At 38.4% G+C, this 18,894-nt stretch overlaps 1 protein-coding gene across 1 annotated transcript in view; it reads right to left on the bottom strand.

Moving 5' to 3' along the window:
* Positions 1–1,428: 1,428 nt before the first annotated feature.
* The window catches only part of DPH5 (diphthamide biosynthesis 5), a 37,860-nt gene continuing 20,394 nt past the window's right edge, over positions 1,429–18,894 (bottom strand). Inside the window, exons 5-8 of the mRNA XM_047727253.1 lie at positions 10,004–10,124; positions 7,194–7,233; positions 4,643–4,746; positions 1,429–1,782 (exon numbers count right to left, since the gene is read on the bottom strand). Of these exons, the coding sequence (XP_047583209.1) occupies positions 1,574–1,782; positions 4,643–4,746; positions 7,194–7,233; positions 10,004–10,124 (474 nt within the window). The 3' untranslated portion in view covers positions 1,429–1,573. The remainder of the gene's footprint in view (positions 1,783–4,642; positions 4,747–7,193; positions 7,234–10,003; positions 10,125–18,894) is intronic.

Raw genomic sequence — 18,894 nt, 5'->3', positions numbered from 1 at the left:
AGCATTTATTAATTGGGAGGCCTTGTACATTACAAGCTATTCCACCAGGACTAAGGGCAGAAGTCTTTCCTTTTATAATTACTGAATGCTTGCTTTAATGCTTCAGAGGAAAACAGAGAATTAGCACTTAAATGTCCTTGGCTCTCACCTCTTTTGTGTAACAGACTAAATATGGAATATTTCATATATATAAAATATCTTTTATCTCAAATGAAATAAGTCAGGGTGCCTGGCTGAGTGTCCGACTCTTAATTTCAACTCAGTTCTTGACCTCAAGGTCATTAGTTCAAGCCTTGTGTTGGGCTTCATGCTGGGCATGGAGAACACTTAAAAAAAGAAAGAAAAGAAAAAAGCCAAAATGTCTTGTTAATCAATGCTCCCAAGAAGTAGGAAAAGTGTATATTCAACTTCCAATGAACTTAATGAAATTTAAGCTATGGTTGATTAAGCCATGGAAATATTTAAAGTTAGACCAACTAAACTAGCATATAGCAAAGCTCTTTCTGTTATGAAGTAACAAAAAGTACAAGACTCTACAGTCAGGAAATATGATAAATGGGTGCTATTTCCAACTGGGAGAAAGAATATGACTACCCGCATACATACAGTGGCGCGTCAACTGAGGTAAGTGATACGACAAATCTTAACTAATCCACTGCTTCCAAACTTCAATTTTTTAAAACTGTATTTTGTAGTCGGTAAGTTTTCCATTTGTCAACTTGAATGTGAAAGATGCTATTTAAAACCAAACAGCATCTGTACATGGCTGGCTGAACATTTATAATTCAGCAATTACAAAACCTCCAAAATACTGCAGAATATGAACCACATAATTAGGATGTCAGCTAAACAAGACAAGGCAATTCAGAAGGATGTCATTTTGTGGCATGTGCTCTGCTGAGCTTTAAGTAAGTAGGACTATTGGGTGGGACTTATTTTTCCCACCTCTGCTTATATGCTCTAATACCACCTGTTATCAGAACAACTCATCTTATGGTCTTAACAGCTGACTTTTTAAGAAACAAGAAAGTTCCATGTTGTATAAACTCATTTCATAAGTAAAAACTGCTTTTTTATTTTATTTTTATTTTTTTAAAGATTTTATTTATTTGACAGACAGAGATCACAAGTAGGCAGAGAGGCAGGCAGAGAGAGAGGGGAGGAAGCAGGCTCCCTGCTGAGCAGAGAGCCCGATGCAGGGTTCAATCCCAGGACTCTGGGATCATGACCTGAGGCGAAGGTAGAGGCTTTAATCCACTGAGCCACCCAGGCGCCCCAAAACGGCTTTTAAACAACTCTGTTTATGAATGTCTCTGCAGGTTTTCAGGCTTGGTCTGCTCCAGGTGTGTACATACTGAAAAATTGCCAAAATAGCAACAACTGATGATGTCATAGGGAAAAAAAAACTCATTGCCACAGGAAACCAAGTATTGTTGAATCAGTATCTTTTTTTCTTGGTCATTTGCTTTACAATTATTAGGTAATCCAAAAGAACTGTTCATTATACAAATATGTGTATATGCATATATGAATGAAATTAGTATCTAACAATAGAAAATGTTCATGAAGTTCATCAACAGGATTCTGAGCTATTTTCTGGTATGGAAAACAGACTGAGCATCTCCATCTCCAGTGGATGCATGTTGTCTCCTGTGATAATTAAGGAGTGTAATGGTCCTCCCAAGTCCACAGTACACATTTGCTGCAAAGTGCCTGCTGCAACTTTCTGGTCTTCAGCTCCAACCCTGGCTAAGCCAACACAGAGTGTCTTCTCGGTGATTGCTATTAAGAGAAGAAAAAAATATTGCCATTCAATTCAATAAATGCATTATCCTGTCCAACACTTAAACTAACATTAGTACCAAAAGTACATTTCTTTTTTTTTTTTTTTAAGATTTTATTTATTTATTTGACAGACAGAGATCACAGGCAGGCAGAGAGGCAGGCAGAGAGAGGAAGGGAAGCAGGCTCCCTGCTGAGCAGAGAGCCTGATGTGGGGCTCAATCCCAGGACCCTGGGATCATGACCTGAGGCGAAGGCAGAGGCTTTAACTCGCTGAGCCACCCAAGCGCCCCCAAAAGTACATTTCTTAAAGAAGCCCTAAATAGCCTAAATCTCCTCACTCATTACAGATCAATTATCTACTGATTTATCTAATGCTTTTCCAAAATATATGAACTACCTGACATATAAAGTGATATTTCCTAACTCTACTCTTTCAGAATTCCAAAGGCTTGCCCTAGTTTAAGTTTTTAGGACTCAATAAACAATTATGTATATCCATATTTTTTACAATTGCATAGCATTTGTCTTCCAATAGTTTCCGAGTGAACAATGTTTACTACTTGCCTATATTTTTAGTAAGTTGCTTGAGATATGTTCACACTGACCAAGATATACAAGGGGATTACAAGAAAAACAAGGGGATTATGAGATAAATCCACAGATTTGATTTTTTGCTTGGCCACCTAATCAGCTATGTCAAACTTCAGTTTTTTCATTTTTAAAAAGCAAAATACTACTTTTCTTAAATAGTGGTTTTAAGGGATAAGATAACAGACATTAAGTATTTAGTAAACTACGGAGCCCTGAACAAGTAACAAGCATTATGACATTACTTAGGCTTTTAAGTGCTGACCTTCACTTCTTTTTTTTTAAGTTTTTTAAAATTTATTTATTTGACAGAGAGAGAGATCACAAGTAGACGGAGAGGCAGGCAGAGAGAGAGAGGGAAGCAGGCTCCCCACTGAGCAGAGAGCCCGATGCGGCACTCGATCCCAGGACCCTGAGATCATGACCTGAGCCGAAGGCAGTGGCTTAACCCACTGAGCCGCCCAGGCGCTCCCACTTCTTTTTTTTTTAAAGACTTTATTCATTTGACACAGAGAGAGAGAGAGAGAGATCACAAGTAGGCAGAGAGGCAGGCAGAGAGAGAGAGGGGAAGCAGGCTCCCTGCTGAGAAAAGAGCCCAATGTGGGGCTTGATCCCAGGACCCTGAGATCATGACCTGAGCCAAAGGCAGAGGCTTAATCCACTGAGCCACCCAGGCCCCCCTGACCTTCACTTTTAAGTGCTGACCTTTTCTTTACTTGGGAAAGCTGTCCCAGTTGAATATGATCAAAATGGGGCAAATGATATCTACAAGGGCAAGCAGGCATGCACATTTAGGCTTAGGTGTACAAAATTATGGATATGGAAAACCCTTGCAAATTATTTGTTTTATGACTTTAACAAGGCCTATTAATGAAAAAAAAGTAAGCAACAGTCATTCAAGAATCTCTTCACGTATCTCATGCCATCAAGAGACAGGTACTCAAAGGCAGTCAGCACCTTAAAACAGCATATACTGGGGCACCTGGGTGGCTCAGTGGTTAAGCCTCTGCCTTCAGCTCAGGTCATGATCTCAGGGTCCTGGGATCGAGTTCCACATCAGGCTCTCTGCTCTGCAGGGAGCCTGCTTCCTCCTCTCTCTCTGTCTCTGCTTGCCTCTCTGCCCACTTGTGATCTCTGTCAAATAAATAAAATCTTAAAAAAAAAAAAAAAAAACCAGCATATAATGACGGTCTCATTAAAGAGCCTCTCAATGAAGATGTACTGATAACCACCACTTCATTATACACCACACACAGTCCAGTATGGGAAACAGACGTAGCATCTCCATCTCCAGTGCATGCATGCATGCAGTCTCCTGTGATAATTAAGGAGTGCAATGGTTCTCCCAAGTCCACAGTATACATGTGCGACAAAGTGTTTAAGAATGTAAGGATAAATTCTCTTCTTTTTATCCTGAAGAAAACTATCCCTGGGCTCAGTGTTGTTAAAGAGAAAAAGCAGAATAAGTGTATTTTTTGCAGGAAAGATCTCACCATACATAGATTTAAGCTAAAAAGGGAGTTCTGCATTTTACCTAAATATTTATATATTAACATATTCACATAAAATCTGATTTAATTTGTGAAAAATCCTCACTTTCTGGAATGGTAGTAATTTTCCTAGGATGAACTCCATTATTTTTCCTTCAGTACACCTTTCAGCCTATGAAATACAAGTTAGAATTGATTTTAAAAATGACAAGAAAGGAGCACCTGGGTGGCTCAGTGGGTTAAGCCTCTGCCTTCGGCTCAGGTCATGATCCCAGGGTCCTGGGATCGAGCCCCACGTCGGGCTCTCTGCTCAGCAGGGAGCCTGCTTCCTCCTTTCTCTCTCTCTGCCTGCCTCTCCGCCTACTTGTGATCTCTGTCTGTCAAATAAATAAAGAAAATCTTAAAAAAAAAAATGACAAGAAAGGAGCACCTGGGTGGCTCAGTGGGTTAAGCCTCTGCCTTAGGCTCAGGTCATGATCTCAGGGTCCTGGGATCAAGTCCCTCATCAGGCTCTCTGCTTGGCAGGGAGCCTGCTTCCCACCCCGCACCCCCCTGCCTACTTGTGATCTCTCTCTCTCTCCATCAAATAAATAAATAAATAAATAAATAAATCTTAAAAAAAAAAAAGACAAGAAAAAGTACAGTGCAAACACACTGACCCTTGCTTCAGTGATGGTAGCAGAGGTGGTGGGGGGTGAGTGTGTATGTGAAGTTCTATCATGTACATATCTCAGTGCAGCAGTAGAGGAATAAAAGAACCCTTTTAGGGCCTTGAGTACCTGGTTCTTCTCCTCGTATTTGCTGATTCTGAACAATCTCCAAGAGTTGCTGGGCTGCTTGGTTTACGCTCATATACCGAGGAGGTTCATAGATCTTCCTTCCTCTGTAAGTATAAAACTAGATGCCACTGTTCTTAGCCATGAAATCACATAATACATTTTTAATGCAATTATCCCCCCAGGTAGAGTCAAGTACCACAGTCCATATTCTGTTTAAAGCATTCGCACATTACTCACTTTAAGCATACTAAAGCATGAATACCATAATTTTTTAAGTTTAAGCTTTTTTCATTGTTCTACTTCTACTGTCCTCTGATCTCACTGAAATGTTGGCATAAGTAAAAGTCCAACAACTTAATGACAAATGTTCAAATCAAAGTTACTTTTATTTAAAGTGAAACCCTAGGCAAAGATAGTTTAAGTGGCATTTTGTTCTAGATCCTTGCTTAATCAGGTTCTATGGTGTTCACTTTTATTACCATGTTTAAACCACATATTCCTCTTTTCACTTCTTCCTCTAAGAAAAGTAAACTAAAGTGATAAATATCTGAAAATCTTGAGGGGTTGGATGTGTTTATTTCTGATGGCTTGAAGCCTACCATGACTGTCCAATAAGCATAATAAAAATACTGCTTTTGTAAACTTACAAAACAGTTCATATATTTTACTGACTCTCAAAACAGTTCTCTAAGTCAGCATTATTGATGAGAAATATAATGCAGACCACAAACATAATTTTAAATTTTCTAGTAGCCATATTTTAAAAAGTGAAAAAAGGCAAAATTAACTTTAATATTATTTACCCAATATATCCAAAATATTATTTATTTCAACATTTACTCCTATAAAATTTTTTTTCCTATAAGAATTATTAAAGAGATTGTTTCTGTACTAAGTTTTTGACATCTGCTATTTCATACTGATAGCACATAATTCAAGTATTAAATTTTCATTAGAAATACCTAATCTGGGGCGCCTGGGTGGCTCAGAGGGTTAAAGCCTCTGCCTTCGGCTCGGATCATGATCCCGGGGTCCTGGGATTGGGCCCCACATCGGGCTCTCTGCTTGGCAGGGAGCCTGCTTTCTCTCTCTCTCTCTCTCTGCCTGCCTCTCTGCCTACTTGTGATCTCTGTCAAATAAATAAATAAAATCTTTAAAAAAAAAAAAAAAAAAAGAAATACCTAATCTGGGGCGCCTGGGTGGCTCAGTGGGTTAAGGCCTCTGCCTTCGGCTCGGGTCATGATCCCAGGGTCCTGGGATCGAGCCCCGCATCGGGCTCTCTGCTTGGCATGGAGCCTGCTTCCTCTTCTCTCTCTCTCTGCCTGCCTCTCTGCCTACTTGTGGTCTCTGTCTGTCAAATAAAATAAATAAAATCTTTAAAAAAAAAAAAAAAAAAAAAGAAAGAAATACCTAATCTGGGCGCCTGGGTGGCTCAGTGGGTTAAGCCTCTGCCTTTGGCTCAGGTCATGATCTCAGGGTCCTGGGATAGAGTCCCGCATCAGGATCTCTGCTTGGCAGGAAGCCTGCTTCCTCCTCTCTCTCTCTCTGCCTGCCTCTCTGCCTACTTGTGATCTCGCTCTGTCAAATAAATAAATAAAATCTTTAAAAAAAAAAGAAAGAAAGAAATACCTAATCTGCATATAAATTTCACAAAATTCATGGTTATAAAAGTAGATTTACATATTGAAGTTATTCTAAATACACTTTTCCAGTAACTCTGTTGAATATTATTTTTATTAATTAAAATTAAATTATAGGGACACCTGGGTGACCTAGTCAGTTAAAACATCTGCCTTCAGCTCAGGTCATGATCCCAGGGTCCTGGAATGGAGTCCTGCATCGGGCTCCCTGCTCAGTGGGGAGCTTGCTTCTCCCACTGCCTGCTACTCCCCCTGCTTGTGCTCTCTCTTTCTGACAAATAAATAAAATCTTTAAAAAAAAATAAGTTAAATTATAAATTCAGTTCCTCAGTTACATTAGCCATATTTCAAGTGCTAATCAGTCAAATGTGGGTGGTAGCTACTGTATTATTGCACATTGCCCCTAAAGCCAAAAAAAAAGGATTATAATTCTCATTATATACATATGAGAAAAATATGCTCGGAAACCAAAGTAACTTGCCTAAGGGCACATAACCAGAGAGACTCAGAACTCAAATCCATGTCTCTGACTTCCAACTCATTAATTCATTCCATAAATACGAGTGCCTATTAGGTGCCAACCACCATTCTCAGTACTGAATCTGTGAGGTCTACTGCTGTTTCTACCCTATCCCACTGCTGTCTCATTTCATAAGATTAAGTATTTAATTTTTAACTGTTAATGAAAGTTGTTTTTGTTTTTTTTTTTAAGATTTTATTTATTTATTTGAGCTGAGCTGAAGGCAGACGCTTTAACTGACTGAGCCAAAGGCAAACACTTAACTGACTAAGCCATCCAGGTATCCCTGAAAGCTGATTTTCAACAATCTTTAGAACTCCTGTTGTTGAAGTAGAATTTATAGTCCAAGGAATTAAATATAGATGTAAACATTCTCAGAATAAGAACTTACTTGATTAGATTTTCCAAAGATTGCTCCTTTACTTTGATGTCTGTAGGAAGTGAAAAACAGTTCTCTTTTAATTAACTATCAAAACCCTATATGTAAACTTCAGTTGCGTCACCTAAATTTTTGGGAAACATTCCTCTCAAGTCTCCCAAATGCTCATTCGAGAGCCTATGACAATCATCCCTCCCACTTGTATCTAGCCACTTTTTTATGGAAAAAGTGAAGAGAAGAATGGAAGCTTGTGGTGTGTAAAGATCATTAGTTAGAAAACAAACATGAGGTTGGCCCTCAGACCATCCTGAAAGGACCCAATTTCCTGTTGGAAAAGAAGACACAGGAAAGAGTTAGATAAATATTGGCATATGCACTACCTAACAGCTAATCAAAATCACTGTGTTCATTTCTACTAGCTGGTAACTACAGAGACTCAACTGAGAAGTCTTGTTATATTCCTATTCTTTACCTATTTTTCAGGCATAGGATGTAAGCTTTAATATATGTAACATAATAGAAGAAAATTCTCACCACATTTTGAAAAGAAACCTTTGCTTTCCTGTGAACAGGTAAGACAGGACTAATAACTTATAAATAAGCACTTTAATATCATTCATACTTTCAGCAGGGCTTTCCTAAGCACTGACTGTCAGGGACAGGGCCACCACAGGGGCCAGAACACACATAATCTCTGCTCCCCTAAAGCTTGAAATGCAAGTATCACAAATATTTGATTCTTTACACTTGTTAATCATTGATGCTCAGCCTAACAATCTGGTAGAAGGTAAAAAAGCACAAGCACTCTACATCCTCACAGGAACTCAGTATACAACAGCAAGAGCAACAGCTGCTTCCTGTTCTACATGCTAAAAACAAACGGTTCAGCCAAAGTTTGCTTTTGCAAAAATAAATACGGTGCAACTGAAGGGTCTCTTTGATAGACGTCTATAGCTTTCCTAAGTAACTATCAAAGTTGTTCTTATAAAGGAGACTAAAAGAGCTTCCTAGGAAAATACAGCAGAGGTTAATCCCTTAGAAGTATCCGTAAATGTTCTTGGAACCAGCAGTCAATGTACTTTTCAGGTTCAAAATGTCATTAATTATTTAATACTTCCACTTGTCTAGCACATAGAAGAAAAAAATGCATATTGGTTACTGAAAATGGCCTACAGTACAATTAACAGTGCATGTCAACCTTAGACTTCCTTTACATGGTATCTGTTTTGATTTTTTAAAATTTAATACATTTATTAGTTTATTCATCTTGAGGTTCTGAAATGTTGTGATAGTAAAGTTTTTAGTTTAATATTTTAACTTTTTAAGTAACATGATCTATGGAACCTGGTTTTAAAAACGAAGAGTGTTGGAGACAATTTTTATAGGCAAATGGCTTTTTGATTGAACTGCATTTAAAGACTGCATTATTGAATATTTAATCTTAAGCCAGACCAGTCTTAATATTTTTCCCTTGTCTTCACACAGGTCACAATTATTCCTTTCTACTTCTACTTGCTGGAAGGTAAGCATCTCCTATTCATCTTAGGAGCACCCAGAATAATGCAAAATACCCAGCAGACACTCTATAAAGGTCTACTAAATAAATTTATTCATGTGGCTCTACTACAACCCACCCACAAGCCCATCTTAAGCTACCCCTTAAGTAGCATACATCCTAACTCCTTCATAAAACCTATGTTAACTTCCCCTCAAAAGCTCTTTGTTCTCTGAAATACCTACATAGTTATTACTATATTTTGTTAATCTCTAACTATATCATATATATCTTGTCTTTCCAAGTACATTTAAATTCCCTGTAGTTTCCTAACATGGTATATTCTCACTAAACTCTACAGGTTCTGGACCATATAGGCATCCAATAATATATACTAATTTAAATGATGAGAATTCCAGATGATTAAATGATGAGATCTATGGTTTGAGGATCTGGAATCATGGTATCTTATACTTCACACCTTGTTCCTGCTTTTGTTCATGGAGCAAGGAAGATATATTGTTTAACCTTGTTTGCCTTTTCCCAGGAAAGCTGAGAAAAGGGGCAGCTCTTAGAAAGAGAATTCAAGAGCCAAAGTTCTGGTTTGTCCTTCCTGCCTGTCCATATAACAGAACTTAATTGTTCTTTAAACTTTCATGGACTTAGCAACAAGATTTCACAACCCTAAGGGCAGGACCCATGTCTAATACTTCCTTAGTATTCCAAAAAAAACCTAACTCTCCAAAGGACATAAAGTACAGCAAGATACAGTAAACAACTATGAATGATAGGCTATCTTGATTCTACCAATTCTGCCACCAATAAAACAGGGTAACACAGTGGGAAAACAATTTAATATCTCTGGGCCTCAACTGCATCTATAAAATGGGCTTCAGTAAGATGATCTCCAGCGTCTCTTTTACGTCTGTAATTCTGATAGCATCAATACTAGAGTATTCAAAGAACATGTCTAGGAAGATACAGGATGGCACTTGGTAAGAATAAATGCTTACTATAGGTCTGTCGAACTGCAGTAAACTGACAACAGGGTCCTGATGGATAAATGGGGGAGATATAGAATGCTAGAGAGGGTCCATTAGGACATTAGAGGAGAGAAGCATGAATTACGGTATGGTACACATGCATGCAGATATAGCCATGTGGTGTCTGGAGCAGAAAATGCATTATCTCCCAGAGAGTATGGGAAAGTGTATAGTGTGCAGAGTGGCTAGGCTGGGTCCTTTCTTAGCTCCAGAGTCAACAGCAGAACAAAATGAGAAAATGACAACTCCATATTGTGACTTTAAGGGAACTCCCGAACCCTTACCTAGTAAGCATAATGTGTGCATGCCGTTTTGTCTGTTCTTCTTTACTTTGTCAAAGAAGCTTTCTGGTCTCCAAGTATCGGTCCAAAAAACAATAGAAACCGTCTCTCCAAACTTATACAACTAGAAAAGATAAAAACATGAATTAATGATGGAACAATTCACTACTTACTATTTCAAAGATAACCACCAAAACAAAAATTGAGAACCAGACTTGAGATGGGCTGGGGATCAAATCTGTCACAAAGGTAATAAATGTTCTCTTCTGTCTCTGGCAGGTGGTATCTGTCTCTTTGGTGCCCTTCCAGTAGTGCTTCCAGTGTTTCTCCATTCAGTATAGCAACGTTTGTAACCAGTTTATGATTCAACTATGTAGCTGCTAAAAATATTGACATAGAAGGAACACAGAAGGAAATAAACAAAGTCTTCTGAGCAGCCAGAGCTGGGTTCACTAGTGAGGTGATTATTACTATTGATTATTATGCTCACTTTACAGATGAGATCACCAAGGCTCAGAAAGATCAAGCTGATTTGTCTAGGGTCGCACAGCTAGTGAATAATGGAAAAGACTCAAACCCAGGACTGAGAAGTTCTCCTTTCTACCTTGCCAGCTCAGTTAAATTCACACACTGGATACTCATTGCAGCTAGTTCTCAAAATCTACCCCCTTACTTTACCCACTATTTGTTTCCTCCATAGAAAGCTCAATGAAAGGGGCCTTTGCCCCTTTCCCAAGTGGCCCACCCATCCCACTTGACCATCCCACAACCAAGAGGTTTGCTTGGTTCCAGCTGGCTTCCAGTCTGGCTGCACAATTCACTTAAGTGATTGCAACTCTAAATCTTATGCTAAGAAAATTCAGTCTTGCATTCTGGTTCTGCAACTTGTTAGGTGTGTGACATGGCTCTAAGTCTTGATCTACAAAACAGGAATAGTAAAAACACACTGTCTTTCCTATGCCTGAGGTTGTGAACATGTAAAAAGTTATTCAGAAGTAATATGCCACTGAAGCTGTTACATAAAGATTTAATTATCCAATTTAAACAGTGCTTGAAAGAATTTATAACTGAGCTGGAAAGCACTAGACATGGGAAATCAAATCTAGTCCTCTGCCACAAACTGTGATTGGAATAGCTGTGTGACTGCAGGACGTCACTGAACTTTTCTAAGCCTGAAGAAGGGATTATCATCCTAAGGCTTCTCAAATAATTTTAAGAAGCTGTTGTAAGAGGTAAGGGGAAGGCAGAAAGAAAGGAAACAGAAAAGCTGGGGCATTCAGGGTCCTCCATTTTCCATCCCTAGAAAAGCTCAACTTTTCTCATTTTTTGTACACTGAGGTCCTACAAACTATAATCAATACTTTTTTTTTTTTAAAGATTTTATTTATTTATTTGACAGAGATCACAAGTAGGCAGAGAGGCAGGCAGAGAGAGGGGGAGAAGCAGGCTCCCTGCTGAGCAGAGAGCCCAATGTGGGGCTCGATCCCAGGACCCCGAGATCATGACCTGAGCCGAAGGCAGAGGCTCAACCCACTGAGCCACCCAGGCGCCCCTATAATCAATACTCTTAATGGTGACTTTGAGTTCCCAAGGGAAAGCTCATCATGTCCCTTACATAGCCACAACTTCCAACTTACCTACCAATGAGCTTTATTCCCAAAGTCCACTTGAAAACTGTCTAAAAAGTCTATGGAATCCATGCCATCCAGTGGCAGTTGAATTCTCAGAACAGTGTGGAAAGACCCATGTAACTGCAAGAATGTCAAGTCTTGAATCTTCTTGCCACATATAATGTTTCTCTGTGAAAAATGCATCCAACTGATGAGTTCCAACGTGTTCCAATGTGGGATTCCTGGAATACATTCACCCAAGCTACAAGGACTAGACCTAGTCTTACTGGAGGGTTCCGCTATTATTACTGTTCTACGAGAGGCAAATTTATCTAAAAATATTTATTACAGATCATCCACTATGTGCCAGGCATTATGCTATGCATAGGTATAAAAGTGAGAAGCAAATCAAAGCTCTGGCCTTCGTGGAGAATGTAGTCTTGCTTATTCCTCACAGAGCAAGCAAAAACCTGGAGTCATGGCTCTGGTTCTTATCAGCCAGGTGATCATTGACAAGGAACCTTACTGACTTCCAAGAGACACTCCCCTGTGAAATGTGTGTAACTACAAACCTAATAATGTGCTTTTTAAAAAAGGATTAAATGACATAAAGTGTGTAGAGTACCTAATACATTGCACACAGTAAAAACAATAAACGTTAGGGATTTGATGATATAATAACCATGATGTTCATAATGATGATATGAAAATTTTCTAAAATGTTGTGTCTTGCCATAATCCAACTGCTTTCCTTACTGGAGTGAGCTCAAAAATATTACCAAATATTTGAAATGACATAGTTGTTGCTGATGTTTATTGTTGTTGTATGATTTGATTCTGACAAGTTCAACTGTTTGCATTCTAAAAAGGACTTTTGGCATCTCTGATTAGATTTTGAAATATTATTATTACTCTGGAAAAAAGAAAACTACTGAGGTTAAAGAAAATATTATATGCAACCATATATAAACCCTTTAAATGATCTCCAATATTTTAAATGCCATAGAAATATACTCATGAAGGCAAATTCTTCATTCAGAGAGAAAGGGATAGATGATTTAAGAGAGAATTGGGATGCTAGTCACATATAAACAGTAGCTGCAGATGCAGTGGAAAAGCTGCTTGGAATTGACTAATTTGGGGATTAAAGAAGCCTCACATAAGCACTGCTTTCTAGGACCCTGATTTATAGACTGTAACCATTCTCATAGCTGGGCTGCAAACTTCTTCAGTGAATTCTGAAACATTATGCAAACGGTTTCACAATTTAAGATGTCAGTCCCTCAAAGAACAGAAAGATCAGTCCTTTGTGTTTCACAATCCAAGGACTTACCAGTAAACCATAAAAGAAACTGAAGTAAAATCATACAGTGATGAGAATTAGGCTGCAGAAGTCTTGGCACTGTCTCATAAGTATCAGCCTTTGTGCTGTGATCGTTTTCCCCCAAAACATTACTGATGCAAATCTAAATTTAGAGACCACAAAAAGAGCTGTTTTTTAAGAACAGTAGATAAACACGGGGTCTTTTTGGTTTTAATCTGAAGTTATAAAGAAAGTAGTTTATCTAACTTGATATTGGATTATGTTTTCATCTATTGAAGCTAAAAACTCAAAATGACCCATTTAATTACAGATAAGGCAATCGCTAAAGTGAGAAGATGCACAAGAAGACAAATATTAGGTAGTAAATAATAATTATAAAAAATGAGATGTAGACTGTATTGAAAGAGTTGAGCATTACTCCCACTTGGAAAGCACCTGAAGATGACTTCTAAAGACTGGATATAAGCTCGAACTTAAGGGTGAATAAGATGGGGGAAGTTAATCATGGGGAAAGAGCAAGATGGTATGAACAACCTACCAGAGGTGGGAACCCTTAGGCAATATTTAGCATGGCATTGAGCAATTATCTAGAAATAGCCATTGCCTGACTTGCTTTTAGCAAGTATCTAATTCCTGACAGTTTACCATGTGACAATTCCTGTCAATTCCAGCTTTATAACTTACCTAGAACTGACTTCATTTCTTTTACCTCTACTTTATAGCTTGAGTCCTCATTGCCACTTGCCTAAACCTTAATAATCTTCTAATTTATCTCACTGCCACCAATTCTTCCTTTCAAAAGCACAGAAGCTTTGTAAAATTCATTTTGTAATTAGATTTTAATGCTTTCGTCATTTATATTCAAATAAAAATAATTTACAATTTTTAAGTTAAAAAACATCTTGGGGCACCTGGGTGGCTCAGTTGGTTAAGCATCCAACTCTTGATTTTGGTTTAGGTCATGATCTCAGGGTCCTGGGATTGAGCCTTGCTTCAGACTCTGTGCTCAGTAGGAAGTCTGCTTGAGGATTCTCTCCCTGTTCCTCTGCTCCTCCCCACCACTTGTGCATTCTCTAATATAAAATAAATCTTAAAAAAAAAAAAAAAATCTTCTGGGGCACCTGGATGGCTCAGTGGGTTAAGCCTCTGCCTTCAGCTCAGGTCATGATCTCAGGGTCCTGGGATCGAGCCCCGCATCGGGCTCTCTGCTTCCCCCTCTCTCTCTGCCTGCCTCTCTGCCAACTTGTGATCTCTGTCAAATAAATAAAATCTTTAAAAAAAAAATCTTTAGGGGCGCCTGGGTGGCTCAGTGGGTTAAGCCGCTGCCTTCGGCTCAGGTCATAATCTCAGGGTCCTGGGATCGAGCCCCGCGTCGGGCTCTCTGCTCAGCGGGGAGCCTGCTTCCTCCTCTCTCTCTGCCTGCCTCTCTGCCTGCTTGTGATCTCTCTCTGTCAAATAAATAAATAAAATCTTTAAAAAAAAAAATCTTTATGTACAGGAAAGTCAGAAAATTTAACTTGCTAATAAGAACTCTGTGAAGCCTTACATGTTACCTTTTACATATAAACATAAATCCTAAATCAGATCAGTTAAATCTGTGAAGTAAAGGTAAGCTGACCCAGAGAGTTGTCAAAAAATGTGCCACAAAACCACATGTTCAAGAGTTACTGGTTTCCTATACAAAATATTGGTCTTGGAGTTGCTTTTTTTTTTTAAATTTGCACATGCATTTTTCTTAACACTGATGTAATAATGATTTTACTGACACTTAGAAAGATTATGCTCATGGCCACATAGTATGTACACAGATAAAGCTGAAGATAAAGAGCCACAAAATTTATATTATCACATATGAGAGAATTCTTAACACTGATGTAACAATGATTTTACTGACACTAAGAAAGATTATGCACATGGCCACATAGTATGTACACAGATAAAGCTGAAGATAAAGAGCCACAAAATTTATATTATCACATATGAGAGAATTCACACATGAATTAAATAAAAGAATTTTCATTTAAAGCATGTAATTCTAAAGATGAATCCACTTGGGGTGGGGTGGGTACAATGGAAGATAGGAAGATGAGTAAACCAAGAAGTGTATAGTATGCCCAGCACATTAACATAGAAAGTAACTGAATACTGTGCACAGGAGAAGAATTGCGGGAGTAGAAGAATGGTACAATCACACCTGTGATTTAAAAAAAAAAAACTATTAAGTGGAACAGAATGATGGTAATGGTAGTTGAGGGGCTTCTGGTGGCTCCACTGGTTAAGCACCTGACCTTGGCTCAGGTCATGATCTCAGGGTCCTGGGATCGGGCCCTGCTTAGCAGAGCATGCTCCCTGCTCAGCAGCCAGTCAGCTTCCCCCATTCCCTAAGCCCCTCCCCAACTCATGCACACACATTCTCTCTCAAATGAATAAAATCTAAAAAACAAAAAACAAAACAGAGTGGAAATGGAAAGAAAAAACATTTTTTTTTTTTTAAGATTTTACTTATTTATTTGACAGACAAAGATCACAAGTAGGCAGAGAGGCAGGCAGAGAGAGGAGGAAGCAGGCTCCCTGAGGAGCAGAGAGCCTGATGCGGGGCTCGATCTCAGGACCCTGGGATCATGACCTGAGCCGAAGGCAGAGGTTTTTAACCCACCGAGCCACCCAGGCGCCCCAGAAAAAACATTTTTAATATGCCCATGATTCAGCAGGTGGTCAAAATATTTCCGAGGTGACTAAAAGAACAGGGAGCTTACTGAGATGAGTTCTTCTAAGGTTATTTAGCAATGTAGAGCATATATCTCCTCATTACCTAGTTTAATGTTCTCTGGACTAGGTTAGACTTTATCATTTCTACATCAGTTCCTGGACAATGAAATCAAGTCAATGCTTTTGAAAACTACCAGCAAGAACTACTACAAGGCCAAAACAATGCTGTTTATCACAGTGAGTGTTGTATTATGAAAAAAAGGAAGGAAATGAGTTGTTACTTTTTAAAAGTAATATACATTTTTCCCAAAGTAAAAATGTATTATATAAACAGAGGAACATATGGCAATAATTAAGGTCACTCACGCAACAGAGAAAGTGGAAGCATTTCATAATGAGAAAATTATACAACCTTTCCCTGAAGTCAGCTGCAACTGATAATGCAGTTTTGTTTTTTTTTTAAAGATTTTATTTATTTATTTGACAGACAGAGAGTGATCACAGTAGGCAGAGAGGCAGGCAGAGAGAGGAGGAAGCAGGCTTCCTGCCGAGCAGAGAGCCCGATGCGGGGCTCGATCCCAGGACCCCGGGATCATGACCTGAGCTGAAGGCAGAGGCTTAACCCACTGAGCCACCCAGGCGCCCTGATAATGCAGTTTTTATGAAGAAATCATTGCTACCTGGTTTCACTGAACTGTATCATTTATCTATTCTTTAAAAGGTCTCAAACACAATTTTAGTGACCACATTTTAGTCTCCACATTTTTAGTCACCACATTGTATAAAAAGAATCTGTTCTATCACACAAATGATAACAAGAAATGATAAATACTGCACAATGAAAATATGCTAGAATTTGTCATTTCTGCTTTATTCGGCTTGTCACCTTTAGGCCAATGTATACCGGTAAGAGTTGAAGACTAAAAAATAACATACCAAACTAGGAACTAACTTTGGTTACTTCCAGGTAGTAGGACTACAGATGCTTGCATGTTCGTCTTTATACTTACTCCCCAATTTTCTAGGAGTATATATGACACTCATTATCAAGGAAAACAAAGTTACTTTTTGAAACAATTCTTCTAAAGAGGAAATAATGGTAAAAGAAAACAATTCTGATTCTACATGATTAGGGTGCTAAATGCTTAATTTGAAGAATTTGAGAAAAGAACTTTGTTCTCGCCTTTTGTATACTGACAAAAACCCCCAATTTTTCATTATTGGGAATGCCTAAATACAACCAACTTGCCTGGCTCTTCACAAATAGATGGAATTTTTTTTTGACTAGAGAAATCCTCAAAATACAAATTACACAAGTGTTAGAAATATCTGTTATTTAGGAATTTCAAAAAACATGATTTTAAATTACACGTGTTTAAAACTAATATTTAAATTGTAAAAAATCCAAAGATATACTTAATGAAAATTTGAGTATCTAATGTATCTTGGTCAAGGTCTTTTGCCTCAAGTTAGAAAACAGGCCAGCTTTTGGTTTCTAAATCTAGAGGACATTAAAGTTTATGCAGTTTAGTATTCTTCATACTTTTTAGTGCCAAATCTTTCTTCCAAATCAATTCTTAAAGATTTTTTATTTATTTATTTGACAGAGAGAGATCACAAGTAGACAGGCAAGCAGAGAGAGAGAGGAGGAAGCAGGCTCCCTGCTGAGCAGAGAGCCCCATGCGGGACTCGATCCCAGGACCCTGAGATCATGACCTGAGCCGAAGGCAGCGGCTTAACCCACTGAGCCACCCAGGCGCCCCCAAATCAATTCTTAAACAGAACATCAATAGGGGTAAAGATAAAGATTGGGCTCCTGGGGATTTATTTTTTGCTATTTGGTCACAAGTACTTCATTTTCTGCAGAACTGCTGAAGCATCTTCATGGATAGTGGTACACTATAAAAACCACTGATCTTGTCTGGCATTCCTCCCCATCCCCATCTCACTATCTTACAGTTAGGAAACCTGACTATCCAGATCCAGAAAAGTTAGAAGACTCCTGAGTTACCGCTTGAGCAAAATCAAGACCCCCCTTCTTTTTTTGGCCTGAGCAAAACTAAGACCTTTTAATTTGCAGTTAAACTCTAAACCTTTCCCATTATTACTTTTCCTTTTCTATCCATTTCTATCCTATATATAGTCAGTTTTTATCCAACATATATATTTGCAATCTTGCGTTAACTAATCTCTAGGGAGCCAAGGGTCTGTGGTACATATGTATGTATTCCCTGGTATGTGTGTGTGTGTGTGTTTCTGTAATACTTTGCAGATTCCCCAAAGTGTGTGTGTGTGTGTTTCTGTAATACTTTGCAGATTCCCCAAAGTGATCCCATGACTCTCTTCTTTAACTGAACATTTCTATCTGCTGGGAATGCATTTCCCTTATTGTTCATCTAGCAAATCTCTTGTAATTCATTTTTTAAACCACTTTATTGATATAATTTACATACCTCAACATTCACCCATTTTAAGTGCACATCCAATGATATTTATTATATTTACCAAATTGTGCGACCACTACCACACATAGTTTTAGAAAATTTTTATCACTCCAATCAGATCCCTTATTTCCAATTAATAAGTAATATCTGTTCTCACCTCCAGCCCCAGCCAACAACTAATCACTGTCCTCATAAATTTGCTTTCTCTGGACATTTCATATAAACAAAGTCCTACAACATATGGTCTCCTGTGTCACGCTTCTTTCACTTAACATACATGTACTTAATATCTGTGATAGAACTACTAATTCTTCATAAGACAAAAGGAGAGACTTCAGTGTCTGGAAGTAAATTAAACCTAATCATACTTTTCTACATGATCAATTCAGTTAAGAATAAAATTCAAATGCTTGACATTGAATTAGAGAGCCCATCTACCTATCCATCTGACCTCAGATTGCTTTTTTCCTGCATACTAGCCTCTAACAAGCCTTTCTTTGGTTCCTTGGAGGAGCCAAGGCCATTTCCATCTTTAGAGTCTTTGCATAAACCATTCCATGTGACTAGAATATGCTAGTTTTTTCTTGATTCTTATCTAATCTTAAATAACACCACCTTAGTGAGACCTCCCTTGACCACCCAACTACAACAGTGAAGCCAACTCTCTAACATCTATCAGTGTATGTGAATTTCTTATACTTCCCACTACCTGACATTTATTTGTTGTTGCTGTTATTGCCTTTCCTTCCTACTAGAATATAAGCTCTTTGAGAGCAGGGACCTTCTTGGACAGGCTTCTCAGTAGGC

The sequence above is a fragment of the Lutra lutra genome, chromosome 4, assembly GCF_902655055.1.
Source record: "Lutra lutra chromosome 4, mLutLut1.2, whole genome shotgun sequence".
NCBI lineage: Eukaryota > Metazoa > Chordata > Mammalia > Carnivora > Mustelidae > Lutra > Lutra lutra.
The sequence above is the reverse complement of the archived record's forward strand: the minus strand, read 5'-3'. Positions and strand labels throughout refer to the sequence as shown.